At 38.6% G+C, this 18,515-nt stretch overlaps 1 protein-coding gene across 15 annotated transcripts in view; it reads left to right on the top strand.

The window, feature by feature from the left end:
* The window catches only part of LOC103034726 (microtubule-associated protein 4), a 121,365-nt gene that overhangs the window by 87,333 nt on the left and 15,517 nt on the right, over positions 1-18,515 (top strand). For 12 of the 15 annotated variants that reach the window (XM_049480460.1, XM_049480452.1, XM_049480458.1 and 9 more), the window contains 6 exons: positions 7,446-8,257; positions 8,660-8,908; positions 10,017-10,176; positions 11,621-11,677; positions 12,238-12,530; positions 14,761-14,835. In XM_049480460.1, coding sequence (XP_049336417.1) covers positions 7,446-8,257; positions 8,660-8,908; positions 10,017-10,176; positions 11,621-11,677; positions 12,238-12,530; positions 14,761-14,835 — 1,646 coding nt within the window. The remainder of the gene's footprint in view (positions 1-7,445; positions 8,258-8,659; positions 8,909-10,016; positions 10,177-11,620; positions 11,678-12,237; positions 12,531-14,760; positions 14,836-18,515) is intronic. The other 3 variants (XM_049480457.1, XM_049480453.1, XM_049480459.1) reach the window with 2 other exon arrangements.

Raw genomic sequence — 18,515 nt, 5'->3', positions numbered from 1 at the left:
AATTATTATTTTTTTTTTTACGAATTTAAAAGTTATTTCTAGTGAGATCTATATGGGTCTTTATGCAACCACTCCTAGTGATTTTCTAAACTGTATTATTGGCTGTTGTAATGTGCAAGTTGTTGACTGTCTGTTCAGAGGTCTAAATAAAATGTTTAAATAAAATATGTCATCAGGCTAATAAGCGTTAATGAGCATAAGCTTAGCTATTCTTAATATTCCATTGCTTGGATGGAAAAATTGTTTTGAACTTACCGGTGTCTTTTAAAAACATGCATAGATCCAAACTTTAAAAAATGGTTTAAAGAATTTACCGAAGGTTCTGATAATGTATTTCAGAAATTAAGGTTTTTCTAATTATCGCTATGCTCTTGCCACTTTTACACTGGTTGGTGTGGATTTTATGGATGTTATGCGTTTCCTCACTGTCTGCCTCAACTCTCATTTTATGTCTTGAAGCAGTCTTCCTATGTGACGAGATCAGAGACGACAGGCTTCAGTTCGGCTTTTTCATGGGGCATTGTTTTCCGCCCGTCCAGCATCTCCCGTCTTTGTTTATTTCTTTTTACCTAGCCTTTTTCCTGAGGTACTGTTTCACACTCAAGCATGCCTATGCAAGCTATGAAGATCAGTGCTGCAGAGGGGGGAAGGATAAACTTCTTGAGCATTAGAGAGAATTAGGAATGAGATGAGGAAGGGTTCAAATTCTGGCAGTATGTGACTTGATGGCTCTGATGAGGAAAGCCCCCTGCTGGTAGCCTGCAAAAGCAGGGTATGTGGAAGAAAAGTAGAACAGTCAGCAGAGGAGTGAATAAATAGGCAGCCTGAATTGGCATGTTAATGTATAGGAAGGCGGTGAAATCCAGGCGTTACTCTGGTATGGATTCATGTATGTGATTGGTTGGTGCGGAATCAGGCAATATGAGTAGACAGTAAATGACTGGTGGGGGATTTATCTAGGCTGTGAACATACCCAGAAGAAGCAGTTGCTCTGGAGAGCAGTCATACGCATGACATCCTTGGGGGAAAGGCATAAGCTACGCCCCAGTAGTCAAAGATTACGTGTGAAGTCTCTCCATGCTCTCTCTAATTATGCCTAAAGCATTACTGCTCAGGGAAAGATAGTAGCTGTTCAGAAATGGGAGGAGGAAGTAGAACAGGAAAGGAAGGAAAGGATGGGGGGAAAGAGGACAACGTGGAGAAAACGAGCAAGGCAAAGGGGGTGGGCTCTGTGGAATGGGAGTGAGCTGTTTTCTGGAGCAACGAATAAGCTGGCACACAAGAGGCCACGTGATGCAAGACACGGAAATGGATGTCAAATGGGGAGGGGAGAGGAAAGAGGAGTGAGAGTGAGAGAGTGGATGTGTGCTCAAGTGAGAGAGAGCGAGTGAGAGAGAGAGAGAGAGAGAGAGAGAGAGAGCGCTGTGCTCAGACTCCCAGCTTCTTAGTCAGTTGTAGAGTGTAGAGACGGAGAGAGACGCAACGTCACACACTTGCATCTTTTGCCAGGAAGAGTGCAATCACAAAGGATAAATCTCAGCATTTGTTTCTTGTCAAGAAGAAAGAACAAAAGGTGCATTAAAAGAAGACAAAGGAAATTAATTAAGGGATCAATTACCAAAGCCAGAGGGGAAAAGCATGTCCTCTCTCTCCAACCAGCAACCTGTTTCTCCTTTCTCGGAGTACAGTGAGCTGTGCAAGGTACCTTCAATGTCCACACCCTCTGCACCTCAAGGATGGGATTGGCAGCAAGGTGACATGGGGGCTCCGAGGAACTTTGCAGGTGCCCCAAGGGCCCCAGGGTTGACGGATGAAGACAAGCTCTGCTTCTTTGACCCTTCGACAGGAGTGGCCATGGAGTCAGAGCTGAAGGTGCCAGGAAGAGGTACTATTCCAGGGAGCGCATCGTTTGGCAGCACAGGGGAGAGTCCAGAGAGCCCCCTGTCTTCATCTGCTTCTCCTGGATCGCCTGGTAAATATGGGATGGCACTTCCTTCACAACTTTCAGGATCGCCTTCAGCCCACACCGGTGTCCCGTCTCCCCTTGAATCTTTGAAACCAGCCAATATAGGAGGATGGAATCCTTCACCTCTTGGTCTTGGCACAGAGGCAAATGGCAAATCAGCCTCTCCTTCAGCACCTCCTAACTACTGTGTCATTGGAGTTGTCAATGACAATTACCTCCAGAGTTCGGATGAAGGTCTTGGTAAACGGCAGGGGGCTGAGGGATCGTCAGATGAGAACGAGGAGGAGGTAGAGGAACTTGAACCTTGTTTCATGGGTCGGGCAGAACAGCAGAGGAAGGCCATGAGAAGGGCAATGTCTGAGTGCTCTCATCTTTCTGTGCCAGCCAGCTTCGAGCTGCCAGACAAGTATCCAGGTGGAGGAGTCTTGGACGAGTTGGCCTCCCCAATTGGAGGGCCCCGCCGGCCACATGCTGCAGCGATGAAGCGCTCTCTTACTGTGTCCGACGATCAACCCCCGACACCTCCGCCGACCCTATATGCCTCTGGGATCACTCGTAATGACCTGCGACATGACGGTGACACTACCCTGCACCTTATCCCCTTTCCACCTCTTAAGAGTAACGGAGGATATCCGCCCATGGAGGACATTATTGAAGGTTCGATTGTTGACAAGGACCAGGGCGTACTGCTGCCAGTGCCGGTCACACCTCGAGCAGTCAATGGCAGCGCTGGCTACACCAATCCATTTGCTATACCTGAGGGTAGGTGACGCAAGGCTGTGTTAGTGCTAAGTAACTTACAGTGATTCTGTGCAGTAAGATAAAAGAAACAGTGTTTAAGGTTTGAGTAAGTCACTAGTATACATAAGCAAACCTTTTTGATTACCTTTCGGCACTGCTACTCGTCTGCTCAGTTGTGCTAGTAGATCACACTGACTGATTTCACAGACTATCACAGCAGTCTGAAGCCTAGAGCCAGACCAGCTTGCTTCGCTTGAGCTTACGACACGATGGTGCCACCACCAGACACGCCCCCTTTAGCTCCCCACCACCAAATGAGCAAGCCTGAATGAAAGACCCGACTTGCAACATTTACAACATTTTCAGATCATGTTTGTTTGCCTCATACATTGTGTTCTTGGTGTTGTTTTGAGCAATATGCATGAATATATCACTTAACAATTTTGTTAATGAAAGCTACCCTTTTTAATATCACAGTGGTATATGGAATGTGTGTTAACCTATTTTTGGTAGCCTATTTTCATGCCCTGTTTTGCAAGGTTAGTTGAGGAAAACTGAAAGAAGTACAGAGAATGCAATGCCTACAGAGAATGCCATGCTGAATTTTATTTTTCTTCTTAGTTGATGTGAATCATAGTTCCTATAGGGGATGACTAAAATCCTAGGCTATAAGTGCGTACAGTTTTAAGAAACGAAAGCATATATTTTTTTCATCATACCATCTTTTTAAAAACAGATTCACCTAATTAACCTTTGTTTTATTCCCAGTGAGAATTTGTTTTTAGCACTGCATAAACAGATGTGCTCTGATATACTCAGAAATAACAACAGATGTGACATTAGAAGTCCACGTTCTCTAAAACATACAATTACTGTGTTCACCAAACCATTACTGTAAATAATATCTTGTCTTTTCTGGCTTGTCTTGAGGCATATGTGGTGCTGTCTTGGTGTGTAGGCTGGATTTAAACACTGTGTGCTCCTCAGTATTATAAAAGCATTCTGTTTTGACATAGTTTTTTGGAAGTCACAAATTGCAATGCTATTCGAAAGGAAGATAAATATTAAGAGGAACAATAAATCTGATCTGGGCAGGTCTTTTTCATATTTATTGAGCTATATATACAGCAGTATGGCAAATATACAAACAATACATACATACATACAAGACGTAATCATAGTATCTGTGCTTTTAATGCAAGCTCTTGAGATTGGCAGCTGTTGTCCTGTTGGAATTTACAAAAAATAGGGCCACAGGTTGCAGTTACACTGGGCTGTCAATACTTCTGTAATGAAGACAAAAGGTGAGCTGCCTTCTTACAAAATTGCACCACACATCATGACACCAGACCTTTTGGACATGTGACGCATAAGAAAACCTTGATCTTGGCACTGACCGCTGCATGCCCCTACATGGGGATGTGTTGGTTTTCTGCACCGAGACAAAAGCAGAACTCATCACTGAAGATGACCTGCTGCTATTCTGAGTCACAAAATGATGGTGCGGCATCAAGTGTCAGTTTAATTTTTTTTAAAGATAAGCAATTATACACGTGTTTTTGCTGGTATGGGTAAACAATTGTCAGTTATCTGATGCCTCTGTTTGGTCCCTCTGCTGATGGGAGGCTCATGGCTCCAGGTATAGGAGCAGCATCTTAGACTAAAAGAGAAAATATGGCGGTTGTGTTGTTGACTAAACTTAAGGCATTGTTGTTGTTTGAAAGCCTTTATTGTTGCTATAGAAAAATCCAGCCTTGCAGTTGCTGAGTCCTTTTTGGAGACTTAATGCTTTCTGAGGTAGATACTGTTTGAAGTCTTTTATTTAGCTGGGAGCGAGGCTTTGTTGTCAGATTGAATGCCTCTGAGCTGAATTCCTGCTGAGCAGTATAACAAATGAACAGGTTTTAAAAACCCTTCTCTGACACTTTCAATTGAGGTTATGTCTCTCAGCATTGAGGAAAAAACAGTTTTGACTAGTTAATTAATGAAGAATATTGGTAGATTTTACTAATGTAGACTGAATTCTCAAGCCCTGTGGTAATGATTTTAGCAGTGATGAAAAGGCCTTGTTATAAGTGGAGAGTAGTACAATAGTACAATATCCAGGTCACTAGTTTTTGCTGCCTCATATACTGCAGTAAGCTCAGGATGGGGCTTGTAAATCATATTGCCCATTTGGTTTTGTTCACAGTGGGGCTATAATGTAGTTTATTTCCCATTATGAAATTTTAGGCTATAATCAGATTTCTGAATCTGTTTAGGAACAATCTCAATGGCATGATTTTGTAATTGCTTTCTTCTGAATGGTGTTTCCTATAAAATCAACCTAACAGCATTTACATACTTACATTTACTATTAGAATTAGTGCTGATTCTCTTTTCCGGAGCAACTTTTGACTATTACTCAGGGGGATAAGAGTAGTATTAGCAGTCCTGTACAAGAGTAGACCTGGTCAGTTCATGTGACCAGGATCTGGATTAAATTATCTCTCTCTCTCTCTCTCTCTCTCTCTCTCTCTATATATATATATATATATATATATATATATATATATATATATATATATATATATACATTGCTTTATATATATAGAGAGAGAGAGAAAGAGAGAGAGAGACATTGGCAATTAAATGCATATATTTTAACGTATTAGCCCGGAGTGCAGTAAATACATTAGCAAATATCAATGTAAAGCATCCATCAAATCTAATCACCTATACGTTCGCAAAAGGTCTATACTGATATAATTATTTATGCAAGACTAGTACTACAAAAACAGCAGACCCTACCAACAGATTTTTTTTCCAAACAAGCAAAAGTCACAGTTAAAAGACAGGTGGTTAATGCATCTTCTTTCTGTCTGTGATAAAACACTGATTTGAAAATTGCAGAGTCATAGCTGTTTACACTTCTCAGCTGCAGGAGCAACAGCAGCAGCAGCAGCAGGCTTTAGAGAATAAGAACAGATAAAAACATTTTATTTTCAGAATGAATCAATCCAGATGTTGACACACTATATGTGATGTTTGTAGATATATGAACATCTGCTTTTTCTCAGTCTGTTTCTTATTCTTCACCTTAAACAGCTGCATTTGGATGCTTTTAACTGACACAAACAAAACACTTGTCTGCTCCCTCTCTACTGCATGTGGAGTGTCTCAAATAAACACTGAAAACATTTTTATGCAAAACTGATTCATGATATAATACTAATCAAAATTCAAGTAGGGAACAGTAAAAGAAAAGGACCCAGACGGTTGGTTGGTAAAAAGTTTGATGCTCCTGATTATACTTGTAGAATATGGTCATTTGGCTGAATGGAATGGGCTCTTGTCTCGATTCTAGTTCTCATTATGCAGTGCATTGTTCTGTTTTTGAGGTAGTGAGTCTCTAGTGAGTCTCTATGCTTTTGTGTTTTAGGCATCAACAAATACATTTTTATGACACATTCTGATTTCTTCATAGCCACATTTGTGTGACTAGTGTGGTTTTGTTGATTTTTTCTAAGCAACATTAGGAAAATTATTTGTAAAACATTTGGCATACAGTATTGCCAAAGAACAGACAACAAAATAATAAAAATATTACCAGTAACAATTTATAAGAATATTTATTTTTACCATTATTAATAAAATGGCTGCGGATGCCCCAAAATTATTTCTTTTGACTAAAAAAAACTGAATGAAACATTTGGCTGAAGTCAGAATTCCAACTGTCAAACATACTTATTTACAGGTTTTCAGTTAATTTTACTGCTTTTTTACCACTGTGTAAATTAAATATCCAGAATGTATTTTTTGTCTTGCTTTTTAGTGGAAAAATTTCACAATTTCAACTCAAATAAAATACAAATAATAAAAAAATACATAAACATTTATTAAACACTAAACATTTATATGTAGCATCCCAGCTATTTGCACTGTTAATGTCTGGTGTATATAATTTGACCTTTTTTCATTACATATACATGATTTAAGTTGCCAAATTATTTGGTAAATCAGTTAAAACAAGGCCTGACATGCTCATTGTCTTATATACAACTCTGGGGAAAAAAAAAATAAGAGAACACTTAAAAATAATGAGTTTCTGTGATTTTACCAAATATAATAAAGAGGAAGATGGATGATCACAAGCCATCAAATCAAGCTGAACTGCTTGAATTTTTGCACCAGGAGCTGTATAAAGTTATCCAAAGCAGTGTGTAAGACTAGTGGAGGAGAACATGCCAAGATGCATGAAAACTGTAATTAAAAACCAGGGTTATTCTACCAAATATTGATTTCTGAACTCTTAAAACTTGAATATGAATATGAACTTGTTTTCTTTGTATTTCATTATTTGAGGTCTGAAAACTGCAGCTTTTTTGTTATTTCAGGGATTTCTCATTTTCTGCAAATAATTGACAATATTTTTACTTGAAATTTGGAAGAAATGTTGTCTGTAGTTCATGAAATAAAATAACAATGTTCATTTTACTCAAACATATACCTATAATAGCATATATATATATATATATATATATATATATATATATATATATATATATATATATATATATATATATATATATATATATACATTATGATAACAGAGGAATGTAAGCATATGAATTTTTCTTTTGTTGTTTTCAACAGTGTTGGGTGTTCTCAGAGCAGCTGGGTGTTCTCAGTGTTTTGCTTACTCTGTGACCTTGAAAAGGGTTATTTTAATTTCTTTCACTTCTCTTTTTTTAAACAGTCAAAACAGAGAAGAACAAGCCAGAGGTGGAAAAACTAGAGCTGCTTCAGAAGTCTGATGTGTTTGACCAGAAAGAAAAAGTGGAGAAACTGGACAAGGTGGAGAAGACTGACAAAGTCGATATAGTTGACAAAAAAGACAACATGCTTGATGCATTTGACAAGATAGACAAAGTGGACAAGACAGGTGTGTCAGATAAACCAGACAAAGCTGAGCAGTTTGACAAAAATGAAAAGACAGACAAACCTGAAAAAACAGAAAAGGTTGAGAAGGTGGAAATCCCAGAAAAAGTAGAGAAGATCCCAGAAGTAAAGGCTGTGGATCTGCTGCCAAAGATGGACAAGGAAGAGAAGGTGGACAAAAATGAAAAGGTAGAGTTGAAGGCAGAAACGGAGAAAGTCGAAAAGGACAAAATAGAAAAAGAAAAGGCTGAAATAGAAAAAGGGGATCAGAAGCTAGAGGAGAAACTGGAGAAGGACAAAGCTGAGAAAGACAAACCAGATCAGAAGCAAGAGAAAGACAAAGATCAAAAAGAAAAAGTTGAACAGAAGACAGAAAAAGAGAAAGTTGAGGTGAGCAAAGAGGAAGCACAAAAAGTGACAGTTGAGGAAAAGACCAACCAGTCTGAGAAAGTGGACAAGCAGGAGAAAACTGAGAAAACTGAAAAAGCTGGAAAACATGAGAAAAAAGACACAACTGCCAAAGTGGAGAAGGAGGACAAAACTGAGAAGGCTAAGAAACAAGCAGCGAAGCCTGTGGCAAGCAACGGCACCCCAGCAAAAGACTTGCCAAGTCCAGACAAGAAAACTAAGGTAAGCTTTGTTGTTTTTCAGTCCTGCCATTCTCCATTGGTCATGCTGCTGCTGCTGCTGGCTCTAATTCTAATGCTTTTTTTTAAACACAAGTAAAATACAAGTTAAATATCTTTAAAAACAACAAAAAGCCAACATACATTGCACCTGCTGACATAGTACTTTACTTTTCATGAGCTATTAGAGCACATATTGTACACTGTTGTGTATATATTAAGATTTGACAACTGCAGTGTTACTAATAAGTAATGGCCAATAAGCCATTTATTATTTCCCTAATGGAGAAAAAGCATTTTGCATGTGCTTCCGCTGCTTGTATCCTGCCGCAGTTATCATTTGTCCTTTTATTCTTTTGTTACTCGTTTGCTCTCCATTTGTTGGGTTTGCTGTCCATCCATGCAGCCTGTTGCCGGGGCCACAAAACCGAGCTCGGCAAAGCCCCGGCCAAGCACCGTATCCAATCCTGTGGCTGCTCCCAAGCGTCCGACCCCAACCCTAACCCCTACCTCCACAACCACCACCTCCACCACCCTCAGCAAAAAAGCACCCGTGCCCAAGGTACCCACAACCACGGCTGGCACCAAGCGGCCCGCTTCGGCTGCCAGCCGTCCCTCCACAACAACCTCAGCATCCAACGAGGTCAAGCCTAAGGTGAGTTCCTCTGTCATCCCTTAAAAATGAAAAATTCAATCTCATTTTTGAAACCCTTCAACCTTCCTGCCTTCATACCTCTTCACCTTGCAAACATGCCCTCTTTGTGCTCAGTTTACAACAGTGCTGTCCTTGAACTGACCATGTCACATTTGCTATGCTGCTGAAGCATATTATGTTTATATTTACATCACACTTGGGGTGTTTAACTGTTTGACAGTTTACAGTATGCTAATAAATCAATTGGCAAACTTATGGATACATTTCTATTAAAATTAGATTTCTATCATTTTTAAAAACTTTTAACTTATTTTTAATAAATTAATGTTTTAAAAATAATTTTTAATAAGTAAGCAAAAATAATGCTGGCTATGCGGTAAGACAATAGAACACAATACATTAAAATATCATTTTCAAAAATTGACAAGAGAGGTTTGATTAAAGAATATCACCTATTTTCTTAAATGAACCCATCACCCATCTGTTGCAATTGAACTCTTTTTATGTTTCTTATCTGACTTAGAGACAAATTAGCAGAATATAACTGCCAGTATACTATAAATTGCTGTGTCCTATGTGTGTGTTGTTTGGTTGACTGGAAGAGTAGTCCTTCCAGTTCTCATTAAGTCAAGGTTAGAAAGGCAGTTAATGTCAACAGAAGGACATCAGGCAATATTTATCCTTTATTTTGTGTGGGGACTGATAAAGGTTCATGGGCATTTCACTGTGTCTGGATAACCCTACATGTGCACTTACATTGCAGAGGGGTGCAATGGGCTGGTGGGCTGGTGAAAAACCAGCAGCACACCTGATTCTATTTTAATCAGTTGGTCAGTCTTCATACAAATGATTGTATACTTATTTTTGGCTGAAATGAAAACTTGCAATAACACTGTCCCAAAATGGATTGGACAGTCCTGGTATTATAAGTAGGGCATGGACAGAATAGAAGAGTGTATTCTTGGTCAAGTTTAGATCCTCTGTGTGATTCTCTCATCCAACAGTCTTAAGAACTCTCCAGCAATGGAAATGGCTGGAAAAGTTCATTAAAAAGAGTTCCCTCAAGCAGAATTCAGTTGCAATGTTTTTTTTTTTTTTTTTGGTTTAGGCGACCACGGAGAGACGCCCACCAGTGCCAAAGGCCACAGCTGCCCCAGCCCGGTCTACTGCCCCCAAAAATGGTACCTCTACCACAGCAGCAAGTAAACCTACATCATCACTTACCTCCCGCACCACAGCAAGTGCCACCACTGCACGACGCACTGTGGGTAAGACTACACCTGTGCTATCTTTCTTTCTTAAAAAATGGTTCTCTTTGGCTATGGTCAAGGGGTTAAGCACTAACCACACTATTTTCACTGTGTCTAAACAGCTCTGTTTATAAAGGCCTGTTTTGATTGACTTTTTGTAAATGTTTATGAGCCACGGTTCTATAGCATTCACATTCACACTTTTTTACTACTTCTCTTGGCTACACAACTTCTTAGACGACTTAGTTAACTAGGTAACAAAACTTTACTTCACTTTAAATTTACATATTTTTTTTTAATCTGCAGGTGATAATTTATTGGTCACTGTGATAGACTTAGACTTATGTTTACAAAGTATCCCAAACGTCTCAGATGTGATGTAGTGTAATTCCTGTAATGGCATGTTAAATAGAAAGGGAAGCCAGGTAGGGCTGGGTATCGAAATTTGATATCAAAAGGCATTGACTGAAATGTCAATGTCTTTTTTTTTTTTAAAAAAGGTCTAAATAACAAATTTGGTGCCTGTTTTTGCTAATTTGCATGAAACACATTTAAATGAGCCAAATGCGGAGAGCATGCACAAAAAACAAGCACCACAGCGCCTTGCTGCACACAAGCAAAGCGCACAAAGAAATGCAGATCATTCACATAATCCACACACCGCCGCTTAAGCTGAAATCTTTTAGACGCTCGTACTGTCTCTGGTTCGCTCTCACTCACACTGTCTCTCTACCACTCGCTCACTCGTGCAGTCTTCCTCCCTCTCTCTCTAAAAAATATATATTGAGATAATATAATACAGTAAAAAATGATTTAGTCTGCCAAATCTGAAAAACACTACACTATTATTACTGTTCCCTCACAATAATACTGGGAACTTCCAGCATTATTAAAATTAACTATGATTTTAATTCATGTGATTGACACTACTTATATAAATATAATTTAATTTAGCAAATCTAATGCTAATATTCCATAAAAAGAACTCTAGTTTAAACAGTTAAAGTAGTGCTGTTTTTGTTCTTAAAAAGTGCCACAAACATGCTCAGTGTCAGTTTGTTCCAACAAGAGCCAAAAAACATAGAGCCTCTAATGGTGACTGTAAGAGAATAAGATTACTCATGTCAGCTGTTAAAAAAATCTGTTATGTAAGAATAATTATCGCTTTTTTTTATTTTTCGGTTGCAATTTAGAAAAAGGTATTAAAAAAGGTACTGTTTGGGTATCGCTATCGAATTCAAGGTACTATAGCGGTATTGGTATCGAACAAATTTTAAATGAGCCAGGTGTGAAAGGCATGTATGAATACCCTTCCTTTAAGATGCTGTCAGATGTCCAATACCTGTGTGGGTGGAATGTCTATTAGAATAAGGCTATGTATAGCCATGCCAGAGCAATTCCTTACAAGTTAAGACATTAATTTATTTTAAGTGAGTACTAATTTCTGTTTCTATTTATCCAGCAACAAAAACTGACAAACCAGCGGAGGACAAGAAGCCGAGCACTCTGAAGACTACAGGTACATACTTCACATTTACTGTGAAATAATGCACATAGCATGGCATGTATATATAGTCAGACTTCTGGCAAAAAAATGCTGACTGACTCTTATGAGTAGACATATGATTTATATTAGGCTGGTGGCCATCATATTAGGACTACAAGTTATTATAAAAAAATGACATTGCAATAGATTTTTATTCTGCAGTATATATTGCGACATTAAGTAATATGGACTTTCTGCCTGAAGTCTGTGGTCCAACATGTTGTGATGTTTATATTGCAGTCTGTGTTTCAAAGACTGAAGAAAATTAAATTTCACTGGGCTGATGTGATTTGTCTCGAGCAGATATGTCACAGACAGAAAATTGTTTATTTTTATTTTGCTTAAAGCAGCAGAAAAGGTGTAGCATTTAATTAAATTGAACATATTACATGATCTTGCACATTCTGCAGTGTGACTTTTGTACCTACCCACGTTAAGCAGCAGTGTATCTAGCAACATACCTACTGAAGTATTCTGTTTTGTGGTCTTTCTTCTCTTAATGTTAAGATATTTTTTCTCTACCCCTCCTACAGACTCCACTAGACCCAAAACTACTCCTAGACCCGCTACCACTACTAGCAGCAGCACTGCTGCACGCACTCGTACCACTAAGTCTGCCACTTCCACCAGCACCACAACCACCACGGCTCCAGAGAAAAAGCCCCCTGTGCCCCGTGTCCCCCGAGCTAGCTCCAGTACCACTACAACCAGTACCACAACCCGGACAGCCGCCCGCCCCGGAACAGCCACGGCACCTGATATTAAAAATATACGCTCCAAGATTGGTTCCACAGACAACATCAAATACCAGCCTGGAGGAGGAAAGGTAGGGGAATCCAACTGAAGCTTATGATTGAATTTTAGGATAGTGACATGCAGGAATTTGCATTCACCCTGGTTCCAGTGTTGGTGAGTTGCAGCCCTCCAACTAAACAGAAACTGCATTTTGTCACTCCATCTGGTCATAATAATGTTATGTGATATTAAATGAGAGTATCAGTGATTTAGGTGCTGTAAACCAGTGAACCAGATTTATTTAGAGCCAGATAATCAGGAATTCTGCCCAGAATCAACATTCTTACAGCCTAGTTAAGGTTACATCAAGAAAAAAACATGAAAAGGGCAATTTGCTAAAAAAAAATATGCATATATATGTGTTCCAAATAGTTAAAAAAGATTATACATGTTCTCAGTGTTGTTTATTTATAACAAAAAACAACAAGTTATGCATGTGCTTAATAGCCATAATCCATTTTAATACTACAGTTACAACATACAGTAGTGTGAAAAAGTATTTGCCCCCTACAGAATTCTTTTGTTTTTGCATTTTTGTCATACTAACATTTTTCAGATTATTAAACAAACTTTAATGTCAGACAAGTATAACCTAAGTAAATAAAAAGCTATTTTTAAATAATGATTTCATTTATTATGGAAAAAAAAACTATACAAACCAATCTAGCCCTTTGTGAAAAAGTGTTTGTGACTGATGTGACAAAAGTTTTTGGTGCCTGTGTCCTGTTACATCTGAAATAAAACAAGCACATAATTTTTGAAAAACAACATTATACTAAACGTAAAACTTAGTGGTGGTGGTCTGGGCCTGCTTTGCTGTTTTAGGGTCTGGACAATTTACTGTAATAGATGAAACCAAGAATTCTGCTGTTTACCATACAATCCTAATAGAGAATATCCGGATATTTGTCTGTGACCTCAAGCTGAGGCGTACTTGGGTTCTGCAGCAGGACAACGATCCAAACCGCACAAACAAGTCCAACTCTGAATGACTAAAAAAAATAAAAATTAATGAAGATTTTGTAGTGGCATACTCAAATTCTGATTGAGATGCTGTGGCATGATCTTAAACAGGCCTTTCATGCTTTGTATGATATTGAAGTGTGTAGTTGATAATCAGAGTATGACAAAAAAGCAAAAACTAAAGCTATCTGTAGGGTGGCAAATACTTTTTCAAGCCCCTGTACATGGACTGCTCAGCCAGTCTACTGGTGCTGTAAAGTTCACTTCACTTAAATACAAACAAAAATAATAGCAATTTCTAGCATTGCAATGACACATTAAAAATAGTCTGAGAACGACTTATTTCAAGGAACTGAAAGATCATAGATGGAAAGAAAAGGAAATGCAGCTTAGTTGGTGTTTGGGAAGTGTTGGTGCTGAGGTAGTTGTCCAATTATACACAGTGACTAACTGTGAAACTGAAACACTGTGAACCTAGACATTGCAAACCTAGACAATGCAAACCTAGACAATGCTCCAACATTTGGATTGAGATATTATTTTATTGTTCTGTTTGTTTTTCGCCAGATTTTGTTTGTTTGACAGAATGAAACACTGAAAGGTGTTGTTATATCCCTGTATTTTGTCTCTTCATTCCTGACAACCAGTTTGGTTTGAACTAAAATCAATACCGTGCATTTAAAGTGCTGCATGACCTATAGTGTTTTTGCCCTGTCACACTACTCTTTTACTCTGGCTTGATTAAATGAAGCTCTACTTCCCCCCTACATCCTTTTTCTAATTGTATTTTTGACAGATTCTTCTCATCTGACCTCAGCAACTTATAACCCACTTGTGCTCATTTATTATACCCTAATACCACCTTTTCTCCACCTGGCATGCCATTCTCCTGTTTTTCTCTTTTCTCCCATTAATCTTTTTCCTGGCTGAGATCTCTCCTTGGATTTAACTGTGCAATGCTCGTCACTTTCACCTTTTCTGCTTAACAAAGAAACTTCTCTCACTGGTAATCAGCACCTTGCTCTATGAGAGTATGATTGGATATAAGACTATCAGCACAGCTGTAAGTTCAGCTTGACCTGAACAAGGCATATTGTTGTTCCCTTCAGCATGCTGAATAAATATGAAAGGTGCATGGAAAAGAAAAGAAACCCTAATAATTAATAGAGTAATTTAGACTGAGAAGATCAAGACACCAAGACTAAGGGTCTTGCAGGTTTTCTGTCTTATGTTGGTTGAAGAAAAAAGGGATAATAATTTTGTTGTGAGTGACTTACCTGAGGGGGTTGTCTCCCCAGGTCACTGTTTCTCAAAGCAGGACCGATGCTCTGGCTCAGGGCTCCAAAGAGACCAAAGAGACCAGCCAGGGCAAAGTGAGTTATCTCCATCTTCCACACATCACTCCGTCTCTTTTAGATCTTTCAGTCTTCTTTCTTTCTTTCTTTCTTTCTTTCTTTCTTTCTTTCTTTCTTTCTTTCTTTCTTTCTTTCTTTCTTTCTTTCTTTCTTTCTTTCTTTCTTTCTTTCTTTCTTTCTTTCTTTCTCTCACCCTAGTGGGTTCTCCATCTAACCTTTTTGTAAATTGTGAGTTTTGTGCATAAAAAATATATTGCACACATAGCTACTGTATTTTTTTACTAATAGATAGCAAACTATTAGTGTTAAATTTGAACACTGTGTTGATTTAGCACAAGGAAATGTGCTGTGTATTGTTGCAACCAACATGCAGAGTGCAGAGTCAATTTACCCAATTCACCCAAACACAGTGAAAATTAGTAGCAAATCTTACGGTGCACTTAAGCCCTGACTGTAAGGCCCCGCCCTCCGGCACGAAAGTTGGGCAGATCTCAATTTTATTCAATTAAATCCGGCCACCTTGCTGCGTCCAGCCAATCGGGGAACAGCAGGCTACCACGCCACACACAGACGAGCCTCACACACACACAGAGCAGGCGCCTTTTAAACACAGAAGAAAGACTGAAAATGGGTGAGGTTTGCTAAAAATGTAAAGTCTTAAACTTATGATTGACTACATCTGTTGCTTCATTTTAATTTAAAAACTTCACGGACACGCCCACACGCGGCGAGCCGAGAGATCCGGCACGGCGACCTGCGTTGAAGAAAAGTGCCAGTGGACATGCACCGTTAGCATAGTTGTGCTACCACAAAATAAAATAGCAGGAGAACCACTAGTTTTGAATAACTGTAAGACCATAGACAGGACTTGTTTAGTTATTCCCGTTATATAACCATGAAACTGAAACACCCTAAACCTAAATCTTAAATATTGCATAATATGAATTAATTAAACAAGGTCAATATTCCGGCTCATTTACATACTCTATCTACAGTACTCTATTTGTACTAGGTAAACAAAATGGGCAAAATCAAGGTCAGCAAAACTGATTGGGGGCATGTCTATACAAAACACTTGGCCAAGGTAGAAAAGATTTAATAATAAAGGACAAATGCAAAAAAAATATGATGGAATCAAGTTTTTACAAAACTTGACAGCCAGTCAGCATTGTTTGCTGTGGTAATGTTAATGCCTAAGGGTTCGCTGGGCGACAGTAAAATGAAAGAGGAATTTCAGCTCTCATTAAATGGGCTTTTGGCCTTCGGCATCTCTGAAGTGTCGTGACGGCTAACGGAGTCAGAACTGCTCTGAAGACAGCTATTAAATGTTTAAATCCTTTCAGTTTATTGCGCACAGTGTTATCCTACACTGTTATCTTCAGGAATTAGTAAACATCAATACCTGGGTATACTTCAGATTCACTGTTACCCTGCCCTCGAAGAAGCAGATAAGAAGTTGAATATGTAAATGATTTTATTTTTTGGAAGAACAAATTGTGAAACATGGAAACCCAGCTTCTCTCTCTCTCTCTCTCTCTCTTTTTTTCTCTCTCTCTCTTATTCTATCACGCTCTCTTTCTCACACTCTTTTCCCCATCAGTTTTTCTTATCCCCTGTTCAATTTTCTTTAACAGTATTCTCTTTCAATTGTTTTTGCCATGGCCCTTTTTTAGTACATTAAATACTAATCATTAGCAAACAACACTGACTGCAATGTTAACAAACCATCAAATTAGTTACAGCGACTGATAACAGGTGTTTGGCATGTGCAATCTTTAAAAAAATGTATTTGCCTCTTTCAAAGATTTAAAAATAATTTTATAAAGATTTGCTATGTATAGATTTTAAGCCGATCCAGAATTCTCTCAATAGAGAACGCTAGTTAGGAAGCCCATCATCAGATTAAATTTATTTAGCTTATCTTTTAGAATGATGGTGCTGAGCTTTATCCTTGAGCTTATATTAATGATCGCACTGTTTCACGATTTTCAAGTTTGGTTTTACTTAAAGAGGTCAAATGAGGCAAAACAAGGCATAGTTTTAAGATATTACTTAAGTCTTCAGTGGAGTAAAATTAATTTGATCAAGAAAAAGCCCCCATTGTTGAGCTGTAGAGAAGTAGAACTGTATTGTCTGGAAGGGTGGTACTTTTTCAGTTATTTTTGGGGTGAGTTGGTGAGGTAGGGTTTTCGCTAAATGCAATACATAAATGCAGTAGAAAGCCTTCCCTAAGCAGAAGATACAGTTGCTTCTAAAAACATTAGCTGGTATGTTTTTAAGGTTGACCAGTTAGTAATGAGCTGGATCTTATAGCAGGGAGATACTCCAACAAAAGCAGGATAGTGTTTTTTAATATACTTGATTTCATTAGGAACAACGAATGTAATTTAAAGTCAGCTGTATTCAGGCTGTAGATACAAGGCCTTTCATCTACACATATAAAACCATAGACTGTACATAGCTGGACAGAGCATCGTCTCTTAAAAGTGAAGCCACCACAGGTCGGGTGCCCCCTGCTGTTCGGTTTCAGAAAGCTGTGTAACTCCACCCATCCCCATAGGTTTCAATGGCAAAACAGACAACTTTCAATCACGTTTTTTTCTAATATACTGTAATTCTACCTCCATTATTTAAATGTAACAGCTAGTGTAACCTCTGCTTATATTGTCAAATTTTTATATCCCCACAGAATTCGGTTTTTAAAACTTTATTCGGCTCTATTCAAAAAAGATGTGGTTATGGTAAAAGGGCTGCTTATGGGCGGGACCAATAACAGACCGTCAGCTCCGCTCCGCCCCGCTCTGCAGTCTGTGACCACGAGGCAGCCCTCAGGGGCGGGGTTATTTAAATGAGTAGGCGGTCTCTCCACAGCCTTTCTCCTTCCTCTGGTCTCTACTGCGCAGACTCTGGTCTCTGAATCGCCAAAATGGGGGAAGATTTTGGCTTCATTTTCATTGAATGAATGGGAACGGCGACACGGCGTCCATCTTTATATACAGTCTATGTATAAAACACTGCAGTGACCTACTGGTAGCTACATCACTAAGTGGGGAAAAAAACTGTTAGTTGTAATCTTTGCTTATTTTTCAAGTTGTTTTGCTAGTTCCTAAATGGTAATCCTTAGAGAGGTGTAGCAAAAGGGAATGAATATTCATTGTATGTTCTTTATAAAGCACTTATTAGTGATGTGCTAAACAGATAAATAAAAAGACAGAACAACTATTTTTTTTTTTTTTTTTAACTATTTTAAGTCTTAGTTTCAGGTAATTGTAGGACTATTGACACTGCCCTCCTCCCAGCACTGCTTTTGAGTGCTGCTGTTCACAGAGCAGGAAGGGAGAGAAAGCTAACAGAGAGACAAAAGGCAGGTTTAAGTATATTTTTACACTCACATTAATTAAACGAAATAAAGATTTCAGAATCACATTAATGGTGGTTAATGGCAGTCTACTACCTCTTTATAACCTGTTTTATAAATTACCTCTGAACAAATGTTTTCCAGCTGGATAATGAGTTGTAAATATAGGTCTAGCTAAGATAGTAGCTAGCTAGCTAATGTAAGCCGAGCTAACCTAAGCTAGCTAACAAGTCAGCTAACTATGTTAATTAGCTAGATACCTCAGCAGTGCTATTTTTGTTAGCTCACTGAAAAATTACACAGTGAAATGTCAGTGTCTTGGTAACTAGCTAACTAGTTA

Source organism: Astyanax mexicanus, chromosome 6 (assembly GCF_023375975.1).
Source record: "Astyanax mexicanus isolate ESR-SI-001 chromosome 6, AstMex3_surface, whole genome shotgun sequence".
In the NCBI taxonomy this organism is placed as follows: domain Eukaryota; kingdom Metazoa; phylum Chordata; class Actinopteri; order Characiformes; family Acestrorhamphidae; genus Astyanax; species Astyanax mexicanus.
This window is presented reverse-complemented; position numbering and strand designations above follow the sequence as displayed.